Source organism: Delphinapterus leucas, chromosome 14 (genome assembly GCF_059928025.1).
Source record: "Delphinapterus leucas isolate spDelLeu-1000000601 "Yukka" chromosome 14, BTC_Dleu_Yukka2, whole genome shotgun sequence".
In the NCBI taxonomy this organism is placed as follows: Eukaryota; Metazoa; Chordata; class Mammalia; order Artiodactyla; family Monodontidae; genus Delphinapterus; species Delphinapterus leucas.
Window position 1 is genome coordinate 72,317,090 of NC_143142.1, and position 22,188 is coordinate 72,339,277.

The 22,188-nt window shown below is 37.0% G+C and overlaps 1 protein-coding gene across 7 annotated transcripts in view; it reads left to right on the forward strand.

Annotated features, from left to right (window-relative positions):
* The window catches only part of WDR7 (WD repeat domain 7), a 375,177-nt gene that overhangs the window by 292,366 nt on the left and 60,623 nt on the right, over window positions 1-22,188 (forward strand). For all 7 annotated transcript variants that reach the window (XM_089895232.1, XM_089895231.1, XM_089895230.1 and 4 more), the window contains one exon: window positions 8,667-8,766. In XM_089895232.1, coding sequence (XP_089751358.1) covers window positions 8,667-8,766 — 100 coding nt within the window. The remainder of the gene's footprint in view (window positions 1-8,666; window positions 8,767-22,188) is intronic.

Consider the following 22,188-nt stretch of genomic DNA (forward strand, 5'->3'; position numbering starts at 1 on the left):
ACGGGCCCAGCCGCTCCGCGGCATGTGGGATCTTCCCAGACCGGGGCAGGAACCCGTGTCCCCTGCATCGGCAGGCGGACTCAACCACTGTGCCACCAGGGAAGCCCTATGTTAAAACACTTTTATTCACCAGCATCCTCTAGATGTAATTATTGCTTACCAACAGTTCTTCCATTGAAAGATACTGGCACAGTGGCATACCATACAGCCATTAAAAAGGTTGAGGGCAATCCATTTCTACTGTCGTGGAAAGATGCCAGTATAAGATAAATTTAAAGAGAAACTAGCAAAGTTTCGGAAAAGTATGTAAAATAAAATCATTTTTGAAGCAGAAAACTGTATGTAAGGATTGGTATTCAGGCATGTACATGCAGATATACATATGAAGTGGGGAAAAAGTCTGGAAAGACACACCCCAAAGTGTTTCTTATGGTTACCTCAGGTGGTGGAGGGGGTTTGTCGTAAAGGATAACTTTCCTTTCTTAACTGTTTATTTTTCTGTAGTCTCTGTTTCTTTTTTACAGTGTGTATTCCTTTAAAATTGGATGTACTATATTAGAATAATTCAAATTTAAAAAATCATTGGGAAGACATTAAAGCTATAACATAGATAAGATACAAAAAATTCAGAGTAAAATAAGTATTTAAAGTTTTGAACTGAATGAGGGAAAAAAATCCAGACAGAGTTAAAAGTCTGTATTTTCAGACATAGTTTACCTTTTCTTAAACTTTGTTATTATGTAGACAGACTGATTGATCCTGCTTTTCAAGTGAAAAGCTGAATCAGCTCTGTTCATTCTAAATGGGCACTTAAAATCCAGTAAGAAAATGAATACTGTCTACTTAGAACAGTGCATGAGCTCATTTTTTTAAAAAACCTCCTCCAAATCTTTGGTTTGTGCTTATCTTGGATGATGATAACAATAATGGGATGTAAAACAGCATCTATCCTAACTTCCAGTAAAATTCTTAAATTAGTTACTATTTTATAGGATGCCTTTTATAATAAATATAGATGTTACTCCTACACTCACATGAGTAGAAATCCTTCTAAAACCTTTTTAGTCCATATCCCTAGTCCTAAAAACTCCCCAACAGACGACTGTCTTTCAATATTAAAGTTCTTGATGAGAAAACAAATCTCTAAAGCTTCCGGAAGTATTCCATTTCACTGTATAACAGAAAGAATATTAAATTTTCACACTGTTGGAAATGATACAGAGAAGAGTTGCAAACCAAAGTCTATATCATTTGTATTAGCAACTTTAAGCTGAAACTGAGATAATTTGTTGTTATCAGGTTATATCTGCAAATCACAAGTGTTTAAGGAATAGGCAAGTTTAAAATATTTGGGGGAACTCATTTCCTTTATTTATTAGCATGTTATTAGCACTTACTTGCCCTAGGAAAATAGCAAAACAACTACACCTTTCATATCCTTTCTGTGGTGTATATTCAGAGATGCAAATGGTCATGATGATGATAATAATTATAGCTACTAAAGTGTGTACTTACTATAGTAAGTACTTATTATGTGCCAGGAATGGTTCTAAGAACTTTACATGTATTAACTCATTTAGTCCTCATGACAATTATATCAGGTGCTATTATTGTTCCCATTTTATGGATGAGGAAGCCGAGGCATAGGTAAGTTACCTAATTTGCTCAAGGTCACACAATTAGTAGGTGGAAGAGTCAGGTGATAAGAGACGTGTCTTTCAGCCATCATACAATACACCCTCAACAGGCGTGGTATTTTTCCTTGCAGGAACTCTGCTTCCAGTTCTCCTTCTAACACCCCAGCTACAGCATGCCTATAGCAAGTTTTTTCAGAAGGAAAGTAGTTCACCAATTAAATACTTAGTGGTGGTATTCAGGCGATGAACACCTATTGATGATTTTACAATGTGCAAGATGCTGAGTGGGAAGTTGTGAGTCTTAAGTGGAATTTGCCAGTGTCCATCACCATCCCAGAATGAGGTCTCTTTACATTTTGTCTTTTGAACTAGTGCCCGTCACTGGAATGAAGCACTTCTAGAAAACATTCCCCCGCCCTCCACCGCTCACACCTCCCAAAACTAACACAGCTCCCCTTGAGCTGGTGCCTTCACCAAAGCCACTTTCGTGTCTCTGAATCGTTCAAACATATTAGCAGCATGGAGACCGGAGTTCTGTCGGGGGAGGTGTACAAACATGTCTGCAAGGTGTTTCCTCCTCTACAAAGCGCCCCCCTTGGTTGCAGCTCTGACATCCCTGAGGGCGGTTGAGCAGTGCTCTGAGAACCGACTCCTGAATCTTTTAGGCCGTGGCTTCTCACGTGGGCACCCTCAGAAGAGCTCTTTCCCATCCCATCCTGGCCAAAAAGGGGACAAGGGTGTTGTCATTGGTACCTTCTCGTTGTCAAACTGTACGTTGCTCCACTACAGAAGGCCTACTGTTCTTTCCTGCAGAACAGCTTTGCCTGTGTTTAGGGCTCAGATCTTGTCCATGGGTTATTGGGAGCACATCATGGATATTGAGGAGTCTCTCTCCTCATCAAGTATGCACGATGAATAAAGGGATGCAGTGTGTTGATTAGATTTTAAATAAATTTTGTTTTCATTAATATAAAAAATGTGCATGCATATCCGGCAGAGTGCAATCAAATGAACCAGTCTAAAAAGTTATTTCATGCAAATTAAAACAAAAATGTGATAGCAATTTTTCCTTGTATTGGCGAAAAAAGTAGAAAATTTGATAATATCAAGTGGGGTCACTCTTTTACGGGGAATTGAAGGTAATCAAAATTTTAAATGTGTGTATGCTTGGATTTCCCTGGTGGCGCAGTGGTTAAGAATCCGCCTGCCAATGCAGGGGACACGGATTCAAGCCCTGGCCCAGGAAGATCCCACATGCCACGGAGCAACTAAGCCCATGTGCTACAACTACTGAGCCTGTGCTCTAGAGCCCTCAAGCCACAACTGCTGAGCCCGTGTGCCACAACTACTGAAGCCCCTGCGCCTGGAGCCTGTGCTCCACAACAAGACTAGCCACTGTAGTAAGAAGCCTGCACACCACAACGAAGAGTAGCCCCTGCTTGCCGCAACTAGAGAAAGCCCGCACCCAGCAATGAAAACCCACCACAGCCAATAAATAAATAAAAATTTTAAAATAATACAATAAAATAAAATGTGTGTATGCTTTAATCCAGAATGTTGCTTTGGGGAATCTGTCCTACAAAAATACTCACCTATGTATACAAGAATCTATGTTTAATATAACTTAAATGTCAGAAAGGGAAGAGTTAAATAATGGAGTATGAATGCACAGGGGTACAATGCAGGTGTGAGAAAGGATGACGTGGATTCATTTATACTGAGGTGGGAGGATGTTCCATGAACTATTGAGGGAAGAAAAGGAAGTTGTAGAATAATAGATGTAATATGATACTATTTTTGTAATAAACATTAGAAAAAGCTGGGAAGATCCACCAAATTGTTAACAGTAATTAACCCTTGGTGAAGGAGGGAGTATGAGAGGAAAGACTTACTTTTTACTATATACATATATGTATATGTATACATATACACTAATATATACATATACACTAATACATATTAGTGGTGGTTTTTTACAAGTGTATATTGTAAAATGCACTTGTATGCATACATATATGCATACATTATATGTATACATATATACTACATATACACTAATATGTACATGTACATATACACTAATACATATTAGTGGTGGTTTTTTACAAGTGCATATTACCTTAATACCTTTTAAACAAAGAGTCCAAAGTTTTTGAACCATTTTAAATCAACATCAAGAATTTGTAAAAGCAACTAGATAAGAATTGCTCCTAATACCTCAGCTACTCCTGGAAATACATATACCAGTTCTCAGGACAGTGCCTGTTACACAGTTTGTCCTCAGTAGTAGTGACTTGTAACTAGTTATAAATCGTACTTATAGCTCATACATTCTATTCCTTACATCCTTAGATTTTAGATGGGCTCATTTTAGCTGGAGATGAATTTTGGATTAGTTGAAGAGTGTTCCTTGTTGTATTTTAATGTTCAAGGACACTATATACAGTATTAACATCCTGAAATTATAGCATATTATCAAAGTCATAGTTGAGAAAGTGATTTTACAGGTTTCTGTCTTTCTCCTAAATCATCTCTCTGTTGAGAGTTGCATGTTTCCTCTTCCTATATTTTTCCAAATTGACATTTAAGTTTCACACAAATTTCTCTTATTTGAGGGCCATTTTTAATAAAAATAAAAAAGGTCATTAATTCAAGGGAGACTATAAGTAGAGAATACCAAAGTTGTTTAGATTTAGGTATTGGGTGCTTGGCAAACTCTTAAGCAACGTGATTTGCTCCAGGATCCTGCCCTGGAGTGGACCCAATACACATTTGTGTTTCACATCATAAACCGCCCAGTTATGGGTGGGTGGCACCCTGTTGTGTGTTACTTCTGAGGAGTTGATGTCACAAATATGCTTTGGAGAAATATAATAACCTATTCTATTATTTAGTAATGATCAATAATTGATTATTTCTTTTAATTATGTTTTTTGTGATACCATGTTCAGTGAAATTTATGTGTGCCTATATAAATACCTGGCAAATTCTTAGAATAATTTTATTCCCAGAACATTTATACCAAAAATACATGCTTTATTTTATGTATCATTATTTAGACTATATTTGCCTTCTTGAGTTTCAGACCAAATAATCTTTTCTAGTTCCCCAAGACATAATTAAATAATTTCCATTATGCAACTGTCAGTCTCATGCAATGTACTCAGACTTCAAGGGCCTTTACAGATATCTTTTTGTAAATCTGCAATTGTTTGTCTCAACTGAAAATACATTTTTTAGAAGGGTCATGGGGCTGCCTTCTGTTTCTTGATTTCTGCCTAACTTTTATAGACAGTTTTTATTTCCTTTGTTGTTTATACCAATTATTATTTTAGACCTTATGAAATATTCAGTGGTCTTAAAACTTGAAATGTTTAGCCTAGTTTATAAAGTAGTCACTGAAGGATAAGCATAGTGATTTGGACTTCTTACAGCATTAAACTTTGTACTGCTGTATACTGCTTGATTGGACCCTGTTTATGTATTCATACACAAAAAAGTCTCTGATGGAGGGAAACAAGCAATAAACAAAAAATTATTGTTTAATATCAAAGAGATGATAAATACAATAAAGAAAAAATAGGATATTGGACTCAAGAGTAGTGGAGGAAAGGCTGCTGTATTAAAAATAGGATGGCCCATAAAGGCCTTCCTTATCAAGATAACCTTGGGACAGAGACCTAAATGAAGCAAGGGCACAAGCCCTGGAGATACCGGGCAGATGAGATTTTCAAGCAGAGGGAATAGCAAACGTTAAACTCCAAAGTGGGTACACTCTTGGAATATTCACGAAAGCATAAGGAGATCAGTATGACCAGAGCAGAGCGAGCAAAGGGAATAGGAAGTCCGAGATGTGTTAGGGCCAGATCACACAGGGCCAGATCTTGAAGGACGGTTGTGAACACACAGGAGAGGTGATCTGATTTATGGCTGAAAAGGATCACTCTGGCTGCACGTGGACAGTAATGAAAGCAAGGAAATCAGTGACTTCAAAATTTTTGGATGATGACCACCGCAGCCCCAGCAAGAAATACATTTTGCAACGTTATTCAATTCCACTTTATTCGTCTTTCATATACTTGAGTGGTAATGTTTCCTCTGACTTAACAGTTTCCTTGTTGTGGGCTGAATAGAGGAAAACCATTGTTGTAACTTGAGTATAACAGAAAGATTCGTGGCAGGTTGTTGCCCAAGAAATACTGCCCAAGTGCATATTATCAATGCAGTGAACTAGAGACTGAGATACCATTTCCAGAAGGCTCAGCACAGGTGAACCCTTACTCTGAGAGCCCTCCCCCCAAATTTTGGAGGAATTCAAGACTCCCATGTGGGGTCAGGTCAAGACTAGAATAGTCTTAAGAACTAGGATGGATGCTGCTCTGCAATCCATTGATACTTTTTGGGGTAGGGTCAAGTAATGTGTATTGCACCATCCTTAAATCTTGACAGCCCCCCATTGGAGAAGTGGTTTCAGGAGAAGAGTAGTCTGGGTGCATGGTGGGCTCTAGAAACCCTCAGAAGAGTTAGGCTCACTGCAGCCAGTCCCCAGAGTGGATACTTGGGAAGTGACTGCATACATACCTTGGATTTCCTCTGTTAAAGGAGAGACTGTTAAAGAAATAAAAAGTTTCACAAGAAATCCAAAGATTAAAAACATGCCATGAGACCTTCACTGTCCAGAATTCTTTAAGATATTTTAGGAGTATTAGCCTAGTAGTAAATTGCAAAGAATGAAAAATGCAGACCTGTAATATATGGTCCTTTCAGGCAGACTAAAGATTTGATACCAAGAATAGATTTGATCTTTTTTTTCTCCCATAAATAATGGTGTCTGTAGATAATATAGAAGGATGATATAGAAGGTTGATATCCAGAGCATAGAAAATGGTCAATGTAACAAAACTTTTAGATTTGAGTTTAAGTAAAATTTTGGTCAACATAAATGTATTTTACCAACGGTTTGTTTTGAAGAGGATTATTTTGAGGGGTAATTATATTCATGTTTCACAGTAGGATTTGGGCAATACAACTGTTATGTCTGTGCAAAGTTTAATAGTTGACAACAAAATACCTCTGGAAATGTTATTTTCCTGTGGCTATTAACCTGCACAGAATAGATATTTGTTAAAACATTTGTTAGCTATTATATTCCATGTTACTCTAATAGGATTTAAATTGTGTGGGCTTATGTGTGTTTAGATGTAGATGTAGACATAGGCATACATATAGATATATACTGATGCCCAATACTTAGACCACTGTCATTATTGAATAACGTAATAGTAAACATTTTTAAACTCTTCTAAACCTCTTATTTTTGACTATGGAAACATTACATTTTGAATGCTGATTGCTGATTCCTGCCTTTTCTACCGAGGGCAGTAATAGGATGCTTTAGACAAGAAAAGCTTTTAAGAAACTTTTTACTAACCACTTAATAGTGGGGAAGCTTCATATGTGTCAGTAGCCTCCACTCCCCTTCCTTCCCTCAAACCTGTATGCAAACAGAACATCCCATACCTGAGCACAGCAAAAACCAGCAGGACATCCTAAAGTAGTATCTTCCATGTAACTAGAAATGAAGCATTCGTCTTCCACTGAAGAGGAAAAAAGTTGCCTCATTGAGTGAGGCTTAGGGATAGGACAGAAGTATTATTGAATCCATTCCTTGGTAATAAGTATCAAACAAAAAGTTTAAACACTTAATAGCTTGTTTTCCAGATTTATAAAATATGTATGAATGTCATAATGTCTGTTAATGCCAAAATGGCTTTGTCAGACTGTCCCTGGTTTCAAAATGCTCACAAATATCTTCTCTCCCTCTCTCCCTCTCTCTCTCTGCCTCTCTTACCAGAATTTCAGAAATGGAGTCCTATGCCCTACTAGTTTTTTTACTCTATATCAATCTCAAGAAAGCATTAGATAAATGATATTTCTTTTCTGTCATTTGTTTTGCCTCCCCATCCTGTCTTTTAAAAAAATAATAGCAGAAAATTTAGATTAGTAGCAGGGAATCAAAGAGAAAAATGGCAAGGAATGTGTAGTAGAATTGATGTAATATCCTCAGAAATATTGAGGGTAGGCCACTTATTTATCTGGGTAATGCTCACTGAGACAATAGGACTAGATAATGGGAAGGCATATTCAAAACTCTTTGGGGACATAAAATCATACCTTATTTACACTTCTAATAATTTTTATTCTTACCTTCCCAGGCTCTAGCCATATGGCCATTAAATCATAACAAAGCATAGATCAGGAATTTGAATACTTGATCATCATGAAAATTAATCTAGAAAAGTAAACAAATAAAAATAAATCAACCTTTTACGACCTTCAAGGCCTCCTCCCTAAATCCTATTTTCATGCAATGCCAAATCACCAAATATGCTTATTTATACTACCAATAGTCACAGTTATCATTTAGATAAACTGATAAATGTGGAAATTCTAGAGAATTTGCCAGATAACTTTTTGGTGGATAACTTTCTGATTTCATTCTAAATTATTGATTTGAACGTTTAAGCTTCATATTTATGCAGCTTTTTTATGACTGTCCTGCTGGAAAGTATTTTGTATTCCTTAATACTGTAATAAACCATGAGAACATAATTAGATGGAATATATAAGACTTTTCATCTTTTCTATTTCTGTTCAAATAGAAATATTTGCAGAATAGTCACTGAAGCAAAACTGAGTTTTCATGTTTAATCTTTTTTGTATGTGACCCTTATCTCTTGTTTCAAAATTCAATGGTGTTTGTAGTTAAGAAGTTGTTTTCTATTGAAAATAATCATTAACAGGCCTAAGCAGTATTCTGCATCATTTTTCTTTCAGTTGATTTTAAGAATTATTACAATGAAACATTTTTTAAAAATCTCAATATATTAATTACAGATATACATATAGTTATTTAAAAATATATATCAGAGCTGGCTTTAATCTTTGAAGTGTGTTGCTAACCACTTTGATGTGCAGGTCATCTCACCTGTTTTTTCTGTTTTTTTGTTGTTCAAATGTTCAATCCAGGTTCTACATGGTCAGCTATTATGAGCGGAATCACAGAATAGCAGTTGGAGCTCGCCATGGTTCAGTGGCCCTGTACGATATCCGGACTGGAAAGTGTCAGGTAAATAAATCATTATGACTTCCTCTCCATAAAGTGCGCAAGTTATTGAAAGGAGTGAGAGACCAGCACTTCACCAGTTGACGTGCTGAGCTGCTGGAACATTATGGATAATGCTAAAGGGATCAATAGTTTAATGAAGGACTCAGAGAATATAGACCCCTACTGTCTTTACTCACTGGGAATGAAGAGTTGCCACAGATGGGTTCATAATAGAGCCTTGAGTAAGGTGGTACGCACTACTCACAAACCACTTTGCAATAAATCTTTTCTTCTTTTAAACAAAGTTCTCTGAATTTCTTATTTTTGCCTCGTTTTCTGAAAAAAAATTGGTGATACATTATTATGATTAGTGGCTAAACAAAAATTAGTTTTCTGACTATGTAAAATGAGATCTTTAGCGATTATAAGACAGTATTCTACTCAGAGTTCAAGAAAGGCAGAAATCATAATGGCATTTAGTGTGGATCTGTAAGGAAACTGAGTCTCTATTTGAGATATATTCCTTTTTTATACTTTTATAACTTTCTCTGCTTTTATAAAACTTCATTGTTTATGAGAAATTCTTCTCGGTCTTGATCTTGAGCCCTTTGTTCTCCGAATGTACCAGTTGCGTAGATGGAGCAGGTCTAGCCCCACTTTACATGTAAGTGAATCAAAGCTCCCAGACTTTAAATCTCTATTCCAGAGTCACACTGTTAGTTAATGGCAAAAGCAGGGCTAGGCTCCACCCTGATCATTGTGAATTTATTGTGGTCATTGATAAATAGTTCCAAGCTTGCTTTCATTACTGTCCAATAACTTCTTATTTTTCACTGTAGCATCTATCAATGCTGATATATTCAATCAGGAATTAGGAATTGTATTCAACCGTAGTATTAGATGGATATATTCAACTGTATTAGGAATTTCCAGAAGGAATATGAAGAAATACATCAGGATGTAGCTAAATTTTAAATTGCCTCTTAAATTTAATAAGCTATTAATTAGTTCTCCAAAAGTTTCTCTGGCAGCTTTCCGTGAAATAGTTCTAAGGGATGGTAACAGGTATTGGGGGTAAAAGTTTCAAGGGTCAGACAAGTTTGGGGGTACTGTTTGAATGTAACACGTTTCTTTACGCAGGCCTTCTCAGAGGCTCTAATGCGTGAGTGTGCATTGTGCATTTCCTGGAAGTGCGTGGAATATGCATCATTTGCCACACTGATGTAACTATTGAATATCCTTTGTGTGATTTATTTTCTTTAAAAGACATTAACTCCTCATTGGTGACTGTATTTCTTTACTCTGAACTCTCACTTTGAGCAATGAAACCACTCTGAATACTTGCTTAAAAATGAAGTTACATATTGTCTATAATATTCTCTCCTAAGAGAGACAGATTCTTCAAACAGCATTTTCAGAATCTCTTTTGGTAAATCAATTTTTAAAAATTGGAATGCAGTTGACCCTGAACACCGCTGGGCTTAGAGGTGCAGACCCACATGTAACTTATAGTTGACCCTCCTTATCCCTGGTTCCTCCATATCCCTGGTTCTGCATCCGGGGATTCAACCAACCCTGGATGGTGTAGAGCTATAGTATTTACTATTGAAATCTGAGTATGAGAGGACCCTCGCGGTTCAAGCTAGTGTCGTTCAAGGGTCAACTGTATATTATTATTAGCCAACTTGAGAGAAATAAGGCACGAACAGCAACAAGGTAAAGACAAAAAAAAAATTGAATAAGGGGACCTTTTCAACTTTCTTTAAAATAGAAGTGAGGAAATCATAGAGAGGACACTATTGCCACCAACAGAGAGAAGAGTGAGACAGCGTGAGCACGGTGACGAAACCCAAAGAGGAGTGAAAGAACAGCAATGAAAAACTAATGAGAAAGCAACAGACTGTCCTGAGCATACATATCCTGACAGTTTTTTCCTCCTGCGTGGTCTCAGTGAAGATCTTGGTAACATGAAAGAAACATGAATAATTTGAATATCTTACTCTTTTTCACGAAATTATTTAAGAAACACTTACCAATCAATGACATTCTTTCTTAACAGGAATTTGTAATGTCATTCCTATTCATTTTATTGTACATTATTTTATTACGCTTAGACATTTCAGTCTCCCCATGACATTTTTCTACCTCAGCTTCTTTATTTTGATACCCCAAACTGTCATTAGTGTCGAACGATGGAATAACCTTTACCTTCCAGTTCTGTGTGAAAGAGAAGGTTACCCTTTACTCTCATCATTCAGAGCATAAAAACAAAGCTAAATCTCTAAAATCAATCTTAACTACTTTTGCCAGTTACCAGTTTTATCCAGTGACAATGAGCTCTTAAGGGATTCTCTTAATTCTTTTATGGTATTAGTGTTGTAGTGTTTGAAATACGTGAGTCGACAGTTGAAACAGAATACACAAGTATAGTTGGCATGTTCAAAAAATGATATTTTAGAGGTGAATCAAAGGACTAGGAATTTTGAACTAGGAATGTAGTAAAGTATTTTTTGAATTAGTTATTGGAATCAGTGAACAGAGAGAGAGGGACAATTTTCCTAACATGAGCAAAGACAGAGAGATATGACATAAAAGATGTAGAAGGGATAATTAGTAAATTCACTGGACTCCAGGGGTAGATTCCAATTAGGTGGAAAGATAAGGGGCAACCACCTACATGATGAGAGTCACAGGTGATGGGAAGACCCGCTGTGGCCTGTCCAGGATGCCAGAGGCTGAGGAAATGTCCCTGGGCCCAGTGGAAGCAGAGGACCCATGGCTGAGGGAATAGGGGAAGGAACATATAGGTTCCCTGTCGTCATCATTCAATTAGTTGGTAAAGGATAGATAGAAAAGTCAAATCTCTTTTCCTTACCTTTTGGCATTGGCTTCTTCTTTTTTTTTTTTAAATGTTTTCTTATGACCTGTTCTCAAACTAGTAGAGGCAATTATACAAAACCACAAGATAAATATGCATTCAGTCTGGAACAGGAATTTTACTTACATTAAGAGTTTACAAGCTATCGCCCAAACCTGCCTGCCACCTGTTTCAGTAAATATAATTTTACTGGAATACAGCCACGTCATTCGTTTAAGGATCGTGTATGGCTGCTGTGACACTACAGTGGAAGAACTGAGTTGTAGTAGCCAGCAAAGACCATATATGGTCCACAAAGCCTATCAAATGTATTACGTGGCCCTTTACAGAAAAGGTTTGCTGACCTCTGACTTAAGCAACTAGAGGAGGAAGAGTTAACTCATTTAACTGAAAAGTGATTTAAAACAGTGTAGTGTAATATACTGGAGAAGAACAAATAGAAACTTGTGTGGCTTAAATCCCATCTCCATTTCATAAGCTTAAGAACATTGCTTAGGGCTTCCCAGGTGGCACAGTGGTTGAGAGTCCACCTGGCGATGCAGGGAACGGGGGTTTGTGCCCCAGTCCGGGAAGATCCCACATGCCGCGGAGTGGCTGGGCCCGTGAGCCATGGCTGCTGAGCCTGCACGTCCGGAGCCTGTGCTCCGCAACGGGAGAGGCCACAACAGTGAGAGGCCCGTGCACCGCAAAAATATATATATATTGCTTTATTTTTCTGTGGTGAAGTTTCCTCACTACAAAATAGTGATAGAAATAGGGCCTATTATTGTGAGAAGTAAGGTAATTTATGTAAAATTCTTAGCAAGTAGTATTCAGTAAGTGTTGGTTATATTAAAATAAACTTGGAAATACATTACATCGCAATGAAATTACATGAATTGTGGAGATTTTAAAGATAAACCTTGAGACCTCAGAATGTTTGTAGATCGTCAGGGCTAGGACTTCCCACCCCTTAGTTAGGAGAGCTTTGGTGGAAAAGTCTGGCAGCACTGCCGTAGGCCATGTGTAGATTTCCTCTCTAAAGGTAGCTCTTACCTGTGGTGTTGGGCTGAACCTCCACTGATGATGGAAATCAGAAACTTTGAGGCAGTTCAATAGTTAAAATCCTGCTGTGCTCCTAACTGTGTTTTTACTTGGCAACTGCTAGCAATTTAGGAATATACCTGACTTGAATTCTGCTTAATTAAAAAAAAAAAAAAGTAGCTCCTGATGAAGTGCTTTAAATTGTATTGGGAAAGCAGCCTTCTTGATAAGCAGGTTAATTAGGTTCCATGAATCCTTAGAGCTACAAGTGTGTGTTTGGTTAAATCAGCAATGCAAATCTTCCCTCTAACAATATTTGCCTTTGGTTTGGCAGACTTGTTATTATCTGTCTCTGATTTTCCAATCCTTTTTGGATGCGTTCTTTGTAATAATAACTGCTGGCTCTGTGCAAGATTCTCTTAGGTTCATATTAGCTAGTTTTTCTTAGGAAGTTTGGGTTGTGTTACGTGGTGGTATCTAATCCACTTTGGTAAATCTGGGCACTTATTTTCTTACTTTGACATAACGGGACCAAAAAGGCAGTGATATATGAGAGGAAGAAAGTGTGGCCAAAGTCTTATCTAAATCTTAAATTAGTAAAAGAATTTTATTATTGACAATTTTAAGTAAATTCCATAAAGAACTCATTTTTGAAGCCCCACATTTTCTAGTGCCTGCTACATAGTAGTTTCACAATAAAATTCATTCATGTTGATCAAACAAAATACCCTGAGTCTTTGGAGTAAAAAATATAGTAAGAAATATAATATGACATGGTAAATGAAAACAAAGTATGCCTCAGTTCTATCAAAAATATATTTGTAATTTGGATATAGTTACATTTTAGTATGTCAGTAACCCCTCATCAAACTTGTTGTTTCTGTATAAAGGATAATAGAATGTCTTTTCAGAAATAGCATAGAGAACCTCTTTCTTGTGAGTCATGAAAATACACCTATATTTCAGTAGTGGACCATGACCAGGCCTGCTGTGGGTCAGATAATGAAGGAAAAAACAGAAGTGAAGATTGATTGTTATAGAATGGTAGTAACTGAGGTCTCACTATAGTCCGTTATAGATAGAGCAGGAGGTGGATTCTGGAATGCTATCATGTGCCCCATCACACAGCCTAATGCTGTAAAAAGCAATGAGCCTGCAGGCTGAGCTCCTCTGGCCTTACAGATTCGTTACTCCACGTGGAAAGAAGGAGGCTACAGGTTATTTCGTCCACTTACTTTACCCTTATCTCCTGAATGTCCTCTGCCCTGCTCCTTTGCTAATTCCATGGTATTGAAAGCAACCCTAAGCTCTGTTCAGATCCATTTTCACTGGTCTTTAAACCTTAATTTATCCCATCATTGTCCAGCACGGCTTACCTTCATTCTTCAACCAGCAAGACCTCACCGACTGGTCCAGTCACGTTGTTATATACAGGCATCTGCCGAGCATCTAACTAAACTAGTGAGAAAATCAGAAAAACCACAATTACCTTTAAGCGATTATGGAATATGAGGACCACGGCCTCGTTGCTTTCCTGTCAGCCTCCTCTTCCCTTGTTCCCATTCGTCCTCAACTGCAAAGTCACTTTGAGAACTAGACTTATTACATTGTGAGGAGACTCTATTTCATTCATTAAGGCTCCAGGGCATGGGGTCTACAGCATGTATAGTTTCGGAGACTTCTATTGGGTTGGCCAAAAAGTTTATTCAGGTTTTTCATAAGATGTTACAGCAAAACCCAAACAAACTTCTTGGCCAACCCAATATTTAAGAAAGAAAAAAATCAGAGGCCTGCATAAAATGAAACAAAAACAAACTATAAATATATATATATATATATTTCATTAGCTTAGCTTCATGGTAAATCCACCTTTCTGGCGCCTTTAAAAAATGCATTTCCTAACCCTTACTGTACCTACCTTTGTACTTCTCTGGTCTGTGACACCCCCTCTGCCCCACACCTTCTAGTTTCCACCTTGACAGAGCGACTGAAATCATACACTCCAACACACTAGGGTTGTCTCGCCATACCACTAGCAACGGGCCCCCTGCCCTCTTAGTGTAGTTTAGTAGAACTGGTTTCCCTCTCTCTCAAATTCTACCTTCACTTCCATAGCACCACCACCTGACTTGATTTTCCTTTTATTATGTCCTTAGCTAGATTTCTTAATTTCTTGGGGTACCCTAATGTTAATTCTTACCACTCCACTGCCCAGAGTACAGATTTCTTCACTTATCTGTTCTTTTTCCTGACTTTGGCTAAGAATTCATACATTATAATTGACCCCATATCCTCTGAGCAGGTGAGACAAATCAGGTCAACAGCCTGGGCTGTTGGATGATTTGTTGCAAACACAGTGAAGATTTCAATAAATGCCCCTTTCCCATTACCTTGGGTTTTAGATTATATTGAAATGTCTGATCTCACTGAATATATAAAGTTACTGTGTACTCATAGGTGAAGCACTCCTGGTAAACAAAAATGCTGAGAATAAGTCACATTAAAATAGTGAATATTGGCTCCTTTTTTATTCATGGTTCTATTGAATTTTATTTCTGACCATCCTCTGAATTCCTTATACCCCTTGTAAGTTATGTGGCCATCTCAAATTCTTGTATCCATATTTCTGACTCAGATAAATGCAGTTTCTTTGCTGGTATTTGTAATATACCAAATTTAATATTAAATTCTATTAGCAAGTTATTGATTTCCTTTTATTTATTAGGGAAGGCAGTCTTAGAGCAGATCCTGGAGCCAGACTGCCTTGGGTTCAAATCCTTGCTCAGCCCTTATTAGCTTTGAGGCTGAGAGCATTGTACTTAAATTCTCTGTGCTTTAGTTTTTTCATCTATAAAATGGACACAATAACCGTCTTAGCATCATGTTGTAAAGGTTAAAAGAATATATTTATATATAAAGCAAACATCAGCCAATAATAAGTGCTTAAAAATGTTAGCCATCATAATTATTATTTAGTCATTGGTTAAATAAGACAAAATCAGTCAGCCCTGAACTGTTTCCTCCTCCTCAGGTATACATGACTTCGTACAAGCCAGATCCATTACAATTCCTATTTTAGGAACTTTTTTTTTTTTTGCCGCTTTTTATTCCAGAACAATTTGATAAATCTTAAAAGTAGAATGAGTAGAATATCAAACCAAGTAATTAGCAAAGTTAAGATTATACTTACTGTTCTGTCCTCAACCATCCAAGTTTAATAATTATTCTTTTGTCTATCCTGATTTTTCTATAGCATTAATCTATTGTTCTACTGATATATTTTTTAGTAATTTTTTGAAATCATTACAAATATTACTTTTCATGTTACTGCTATATCAGAATCTTTCTGAGTGAAGCTGATTTTTAAATATGGTATTCTCAATTGCCAGTATATTCCAATTTTTGGCCCATCTGTTTGTATATATTTAAAGTCATATATTAAATAACCACCACTGGGTTTTCTTCAAGGATTTTATTACTGTGTAATTTTCCACATCTGTTTTCTTCAGCATCCTTTTTAAGATAGGAAAGATTAGGTCAGTGAGTCAGCCATTTTATTATTTTCAGTTTCTCACTTGTTAGGCAGCATAATTTTCTTTATAGTTTCTCTTGCTTTCAACAGGCATAGCTGTGAATGTTCTCATTCTCTCTTATTTGCATATCATTTATTCTTTATCCTTTCATTACTTATCTCTGTTGAAATTCAGTCTAGTTTATTTATAAATTTACCTCTTTGGATAAATTACAAGCCTTTTTATGCTACTTAGATGGTTGCCTTTATAACTCAAAGGAAAACGGTAGTTAGGATCTTAAGGATTGTTGTTACCTTATTTGGAGTTGGTTGAAAATTTTTTCATTCTGCTTCATCTCTGGATCTGGCAAGCTGTGGCCAATTCCCAATTCTTTCTTCCTTCCTTCCTTCCTTCCTTCCTTCCTTCCTTCCTTCCTTTCTTTCTTTCTTTCTCTCTTTCTCTTTCTCTCTTTCTCAGCATGAAGCTTTGAAGCTTCCTGTAACAATTATTTTCTTACAGGAATTATTTTGTTTTCATTGGCAGTAATGACCTACTGATACCTGGCCAGTTGAAATTGAGTAATTTCTGTAATTTCCATGAGAAGTCCAGATATAATGCTTGAATGATTAGCATTTACATGAGAGCAAGGGAAGAGGAAGATACATAACGGCTGGTGAAGGAGCAAGTCAACCTCTCTTTTTCTCTGGAAAATGAATGAAATTTATTAATTGCTTCTTCAGATTATAAATGTAATTCATGCTTATTAAAAATAACCTCGAGCAATAATAAAATATTTAAAGTGGAGAGTTAAAGTCCACTGAAACCTGTCCCTTAGAGTTAACTCTTGTTTAGCTATATATTGTAAATACTTTGAGTCTTATTTCTGTGATATACAAATAATATTATTCCCTCCCTCCTCCCCAATAATATAATAGTTTTCTGCAACCCGTTTTATTTTTACCTAACAATGTATCATTTCTCCCTGTGAGTCCATATAGCTCATTCAGTGATAGCAAGTAGTGCCTAATATTAGTTGCAAACAAAGCAGGTGTGGATCCTGCCCTCAAGGAGCTTCTAGTCAGTGAGAGAAGACAAGAAAATATCATGGAGTGAGATGATAATACAAAATATCATGGAGTGAGATGATAATACAAAGGGATAATTCAGGGGTGAGCGCATTGAGGGTGTTTCATTTAACCTGAGACTATGTGACCATCTAGAAGAAGAGCGTTATAAGGACAAGGGGCAGTCAGTACAATGACTAAGGTGGGAATAACATTGGAAAGTTCGGGGAACAGAAAACAGACAACCGCAAAGGGCATTCAATTTGTGAGCAAGTGGAAGATAGATTTGAGATGGGGTGTGATAAGAAGGCAGGATCTGATCATGAAGGCTAGGGTGGGGATCTCAGATTTTATTTCAGTGTGATGGGTTACCATTAGAGAATTTCAAGTGAGGAAATTATATGATGTTACATGATTTTTTTTTTGGCAGTTTGTTTCATAGTTGATTTCTAGTTTCATAGCATCATGATTGGAAATATATGACGTTTTTAACAATTATTTTTTGCTTGCTTTGCTTTTGAAAGGCTTTTGTTCTTTACTTCACAACTTTGGAATCACAAGAGACATAGTACTCTGCAGCCTAAAAAAAAATCTTAATAGTACATCATAGCTAAACTTCCAGGTCAAACACCATTGATCTAACATGTTCTTTACAAAATGTAAAATACTTTATCAAACTATTATTCTGTTGATGAACTATTCACATTAAATCCAGCTCTGTGTTCGTACATACAAAGCTGCAGTGAGCATCTTTATAGACTGCTGCTTTTCTCTCTGTAGGATAGGTCCTAAAAACAGGAACTGGTTTGATCTGTTTTTACTTTAAAAGATTAATAGCTGCTGAGCTGGGACTAGGGTTGTTACAGTAGTGGTGGAGAAATGTGACACATAAAGGATATGTTTTGTAAGTAGAGCCAACACGTCTTGATGATGGTTCAAATGTAGGGTGCAGGGTGTGGAAAGTTCAGGGAAAGGCAGTGGTGAGAGAAAGGAAGAGTTCAAGGGTGACTCATAGATTTGAGTCTTGAGCACCTAAATGGATTATGGTGCCATTAACGACTGAGAGAAAAGCAGGCGAGGTGTGGGATGAAGGTCAGGACTTAGGTTCTGGACATATTAAGTTTGAAGGGCTATTTTAATCTGTTCAAATGACTACATAATGTTCTAGTACACAGATGTAGAATTCATTAGCCAGTCCTCTATCAATTAACATTTAAGTCCCCTACCTCCAGTTTCTCACCATCATAAACAGTGCTACATTGAATAGCCTTATTTATATAACTTTCTATGCCTATCTGATTTTCTTAGGGTAAATTCCTGGATTCACAGTGCTAGGCCCAAAGGTTTGTGCATTTGATTATCAGAATGCTTTGAAACTACTTTCCCACGGTCCATGCACATTCATTTTTTCATACTTTCCCTAATATTCCTATGAATAACAGAATGACTCTTGAACTGCAATTGTTCTCATAAAAAAAAAGATGAAACTCCACAGTTGGTCTGTTTTGCCTTCTGTATTTTTCATCTTGGACCGTGGACTGTTTATTCATTTATTCATGAGTTATCACTTATTTTATTTATAAAAAAGGAAAATAAAAATAATTTTATGATAACTCTTCTCTGTATCAGATACCGTATTATGTGCAAGGGGTAAAAATAAATAAATATGAACTATTTCTTATAAAATCCCTCAAGGAATTTATACTCTGATCTGGAAGACAGACATAAACCCAGAGTTGAAATACTGTGATTGTCCTTTCCAGCAGGGCTGTCTAGAGTGCGATGGGAGAACACAGGAGGAACATGCGCACGGGTTTGTTTAGGAGTCTAGGGAGGATGGTCTGAAAGGGCTTTCTAAAGGAGAGGACGTCAGAACTGAGCCATTCACTATGGGAGTTAAGCAGGAAAGGGGAAGGGCAGGGCCATGATTCCAGGCAGAAGGCGCAACACCTGCAAAGCCCAGAAGAAGAAGAAATGTAGTGGAAGCACGCTTATCAAAACCTGAACCTGAGAGGTGTTTTCCCCATTATATGTGAGTGATTCACGTTACAGCAATCTTCAGATTGGCATTACCCTGAGAAATGTACAAATCTTAGGTGAAAAACAGTCATTCCGATAGGTAAGTAGAGACACCTCTTCTCTGTGACTTTTTTTTTTTTTTTTTTTTGGGCCACGCAGCTTGTGGGATCTTAGTTCCCCCACCAGGGATGGAACCCGTGCCCCCTGCAGTGGACGTGCAGAGTCCTAACCACTGCACCACCAGGGAATTCCCTCTGTGACTTATTGAATGCTAACTCAGTAACATAGATTTTGTAAATAAAGTTTACATGGTGTTAGCAAAATGTAAAGAAAGAACTGAATGCTGGCATTTCCCATAAATAATATTTTTAGGAAAAGTGGGCTTGGCAAGATATGAACATGTTTTCAGCGTGGGATTCAAATCGTTCTGATGAAAATAAACCAGGTTAATTTTCTCTAACACATTTAATTCTGGCAAGCACTCTAAGGCTACTACATATGGAAAGAAAGCTAACATTCAGGCTCAACAGCAATGTCAGCAAACACACCTATATGAATAGAAGTTTGGAGAAAAATGTCTTCTCTCTAAAAATAACAAAGACTTTACTTCTACTTAAGAGGAGCAATGGGCCTTAGGGATCTGGGGGACAGTAAGATTGATGTTTCTTTAAGGCAGAGTTTTGAAGCTTCAGGCACAGTTTTCACTGAGCAGAAGTCCATAACGCTTATACATCAAGGGTACTTATGTGATGATTGCAAAAATTGCAGGGAGAATTGACTACAGTACTTAGGCCAACATTTTAGGCATTTTCTTCCTGTTCTTTTCAGCAACTGGTTTTATGGCAGGTGCTTCCTATGACATTCGGGAGCAACAACCAGAAATATGGCATCAGGGGTGATAATAAGATGAATGGTTGGAGAAGACAATGGTTTCCTGACGCTGTGTTGAAGAATTACCCAACAAGCTTCCCATTTTAAAAGTAAAATGCTATTTAGAGAAGAACCTCTAGGAAGAGAAACAGATATCTGGGACAATGCTTGAAATTAGATCATCATTTATCTTGAAAGTTTAACAATTTTTAAAGAATTATTTTAATGGACTGAGTAGAGGTATATTTTTCTGTTGTCTGTCTGCCCCACCACTTACTGAGTATTTCTTATATCCCTGTTATACTTTGAATGGCAGTATTTAAGATTTTTACACCAAGAGAAAAAATTAATTCTTGGTAATATCTATAATTGGAAATACATGAGGTAGAGAGTTCAACTGTTTCCAAACCCAACAGTTATTACAAGCATTTCAACATCCTTGCAAAAGCATTAAGTAGACTGAAATGAATTTTGGTTCTCAAAATTCACATTTTATCTACACTTCTCAATGCCATTCAATTTCCTTCCTAGCCATTCTTTTTCCTGTCAACACATAAAAAATGAAAATACAAGTGTCTATTGATAGATGATAGATAGATAAATTCTACATATATTTAGTCCAGAAAATTAAAGAATACTAGGTAGGAGAATCACAGTACATTGAATTCATTCTGGATTCAGTGCCTTGTATTCTTTATATCCACTCTTGATATATAAAGTACTTAAAGTGTGGCATATAGTAGTCATTGAATAAATATGAATCATAAGTACTCTAAAACATATATAATAGGGACATGAGTCTGTAGTTCATGATAGGTTCTAAAGAAATGTTGATAATGATTCAAAGGAGCTTGTCAAAATTTGGTAGCTCCTATCTCAAATAGAGCTCGTGATGGAGCTTACGTCTAGTCAGGGAGGATACACAGGTAACACAAAAGCCCTCTTATCTGGCACAGGTCAGCCTCAGAAGTTGCTCAGGTAGTCAAAGCTCTTGCTCAAGTGTGGAATCATATAAAATGATATATATCTTAAACACCTCATTTTAAGTTCCATAAAGATAATTTTATTTTCCATCTCTTTTAACGTGAGACCAAGGCCTTTTCTTTCTATAATTGGTCCATTGATTATAGTTCTAGAACATTTTTCTTCCTAAATCACACCAGCTTTGGTTTCTTTAAGTAGATTGAGAAATTAAAGATACTCAGAAAGCAGTCTTGGAGTATAATCCTAGATGTTTATGCTTTTCCCATTCTTTTACAGTTGTCTCACTTTCACCTGATTTCATGAGTGTGTGTATGTCTATGTCTTTCTAAAACAGTCTCCCCCCTCTTATAATTTTATATGGTGTTTAATTCAACTACCTGTTTACACTGACAAGCAGAATTAGCATAGCTTTCATTGACTCTGGGTCCCAGAGCTCACCTGGTGAGAGCAGTAGCAAGTGGGCCTGTTAACCGCTGGCATTCCTCACGTGGTGGGCATCAGTCAGGATGTCTCACAGAGGGAGTACAGCGTATCGCTTAACCCCAAGAGTCGGCAAAACTAGAAGTCAGTTAGAGAGATCCTAATACCTTCAATGCATGGTGCCTGGAAATATTTCCATGGCACTATGAAACGCAGAAGGGAATGAGTACTCAAGTGGGCAAGGTATTTACAACAGAGCAGGGATGACAAAGATGAAACAAATAAGTGCAATCAAGTGTTTCAGTGCTACAGTAGAATGGTGTGGCATGCCACAAAGAAAGAAAGGCTGAATCCTGGGGAGGTGGGAGACAAGAACAGGAAACGATCCACAAAGAAGGTGATATTTGAGCTGAGGCTTTGTGTATGGCGTGGGGGAGAGAATAATTTTCTTTTTTCTATTGAAGTATAGTTAATTTACAATGTTGTGTTAGTTTCAAGTGCACAGCAAAGCGATTCAGTTATACGTGTGTGTGTGTGTGTGTGTGTGTGTGTGTATACATTCTTTTTCAGATTCTTTTCCATTATAGGTTATTACAAGATGTGGAGTAGAGTTCCCTGTGCTCTACCGTAGATCCTTGTTTACCTATTTTATATATAGTAGTGTATATATGTC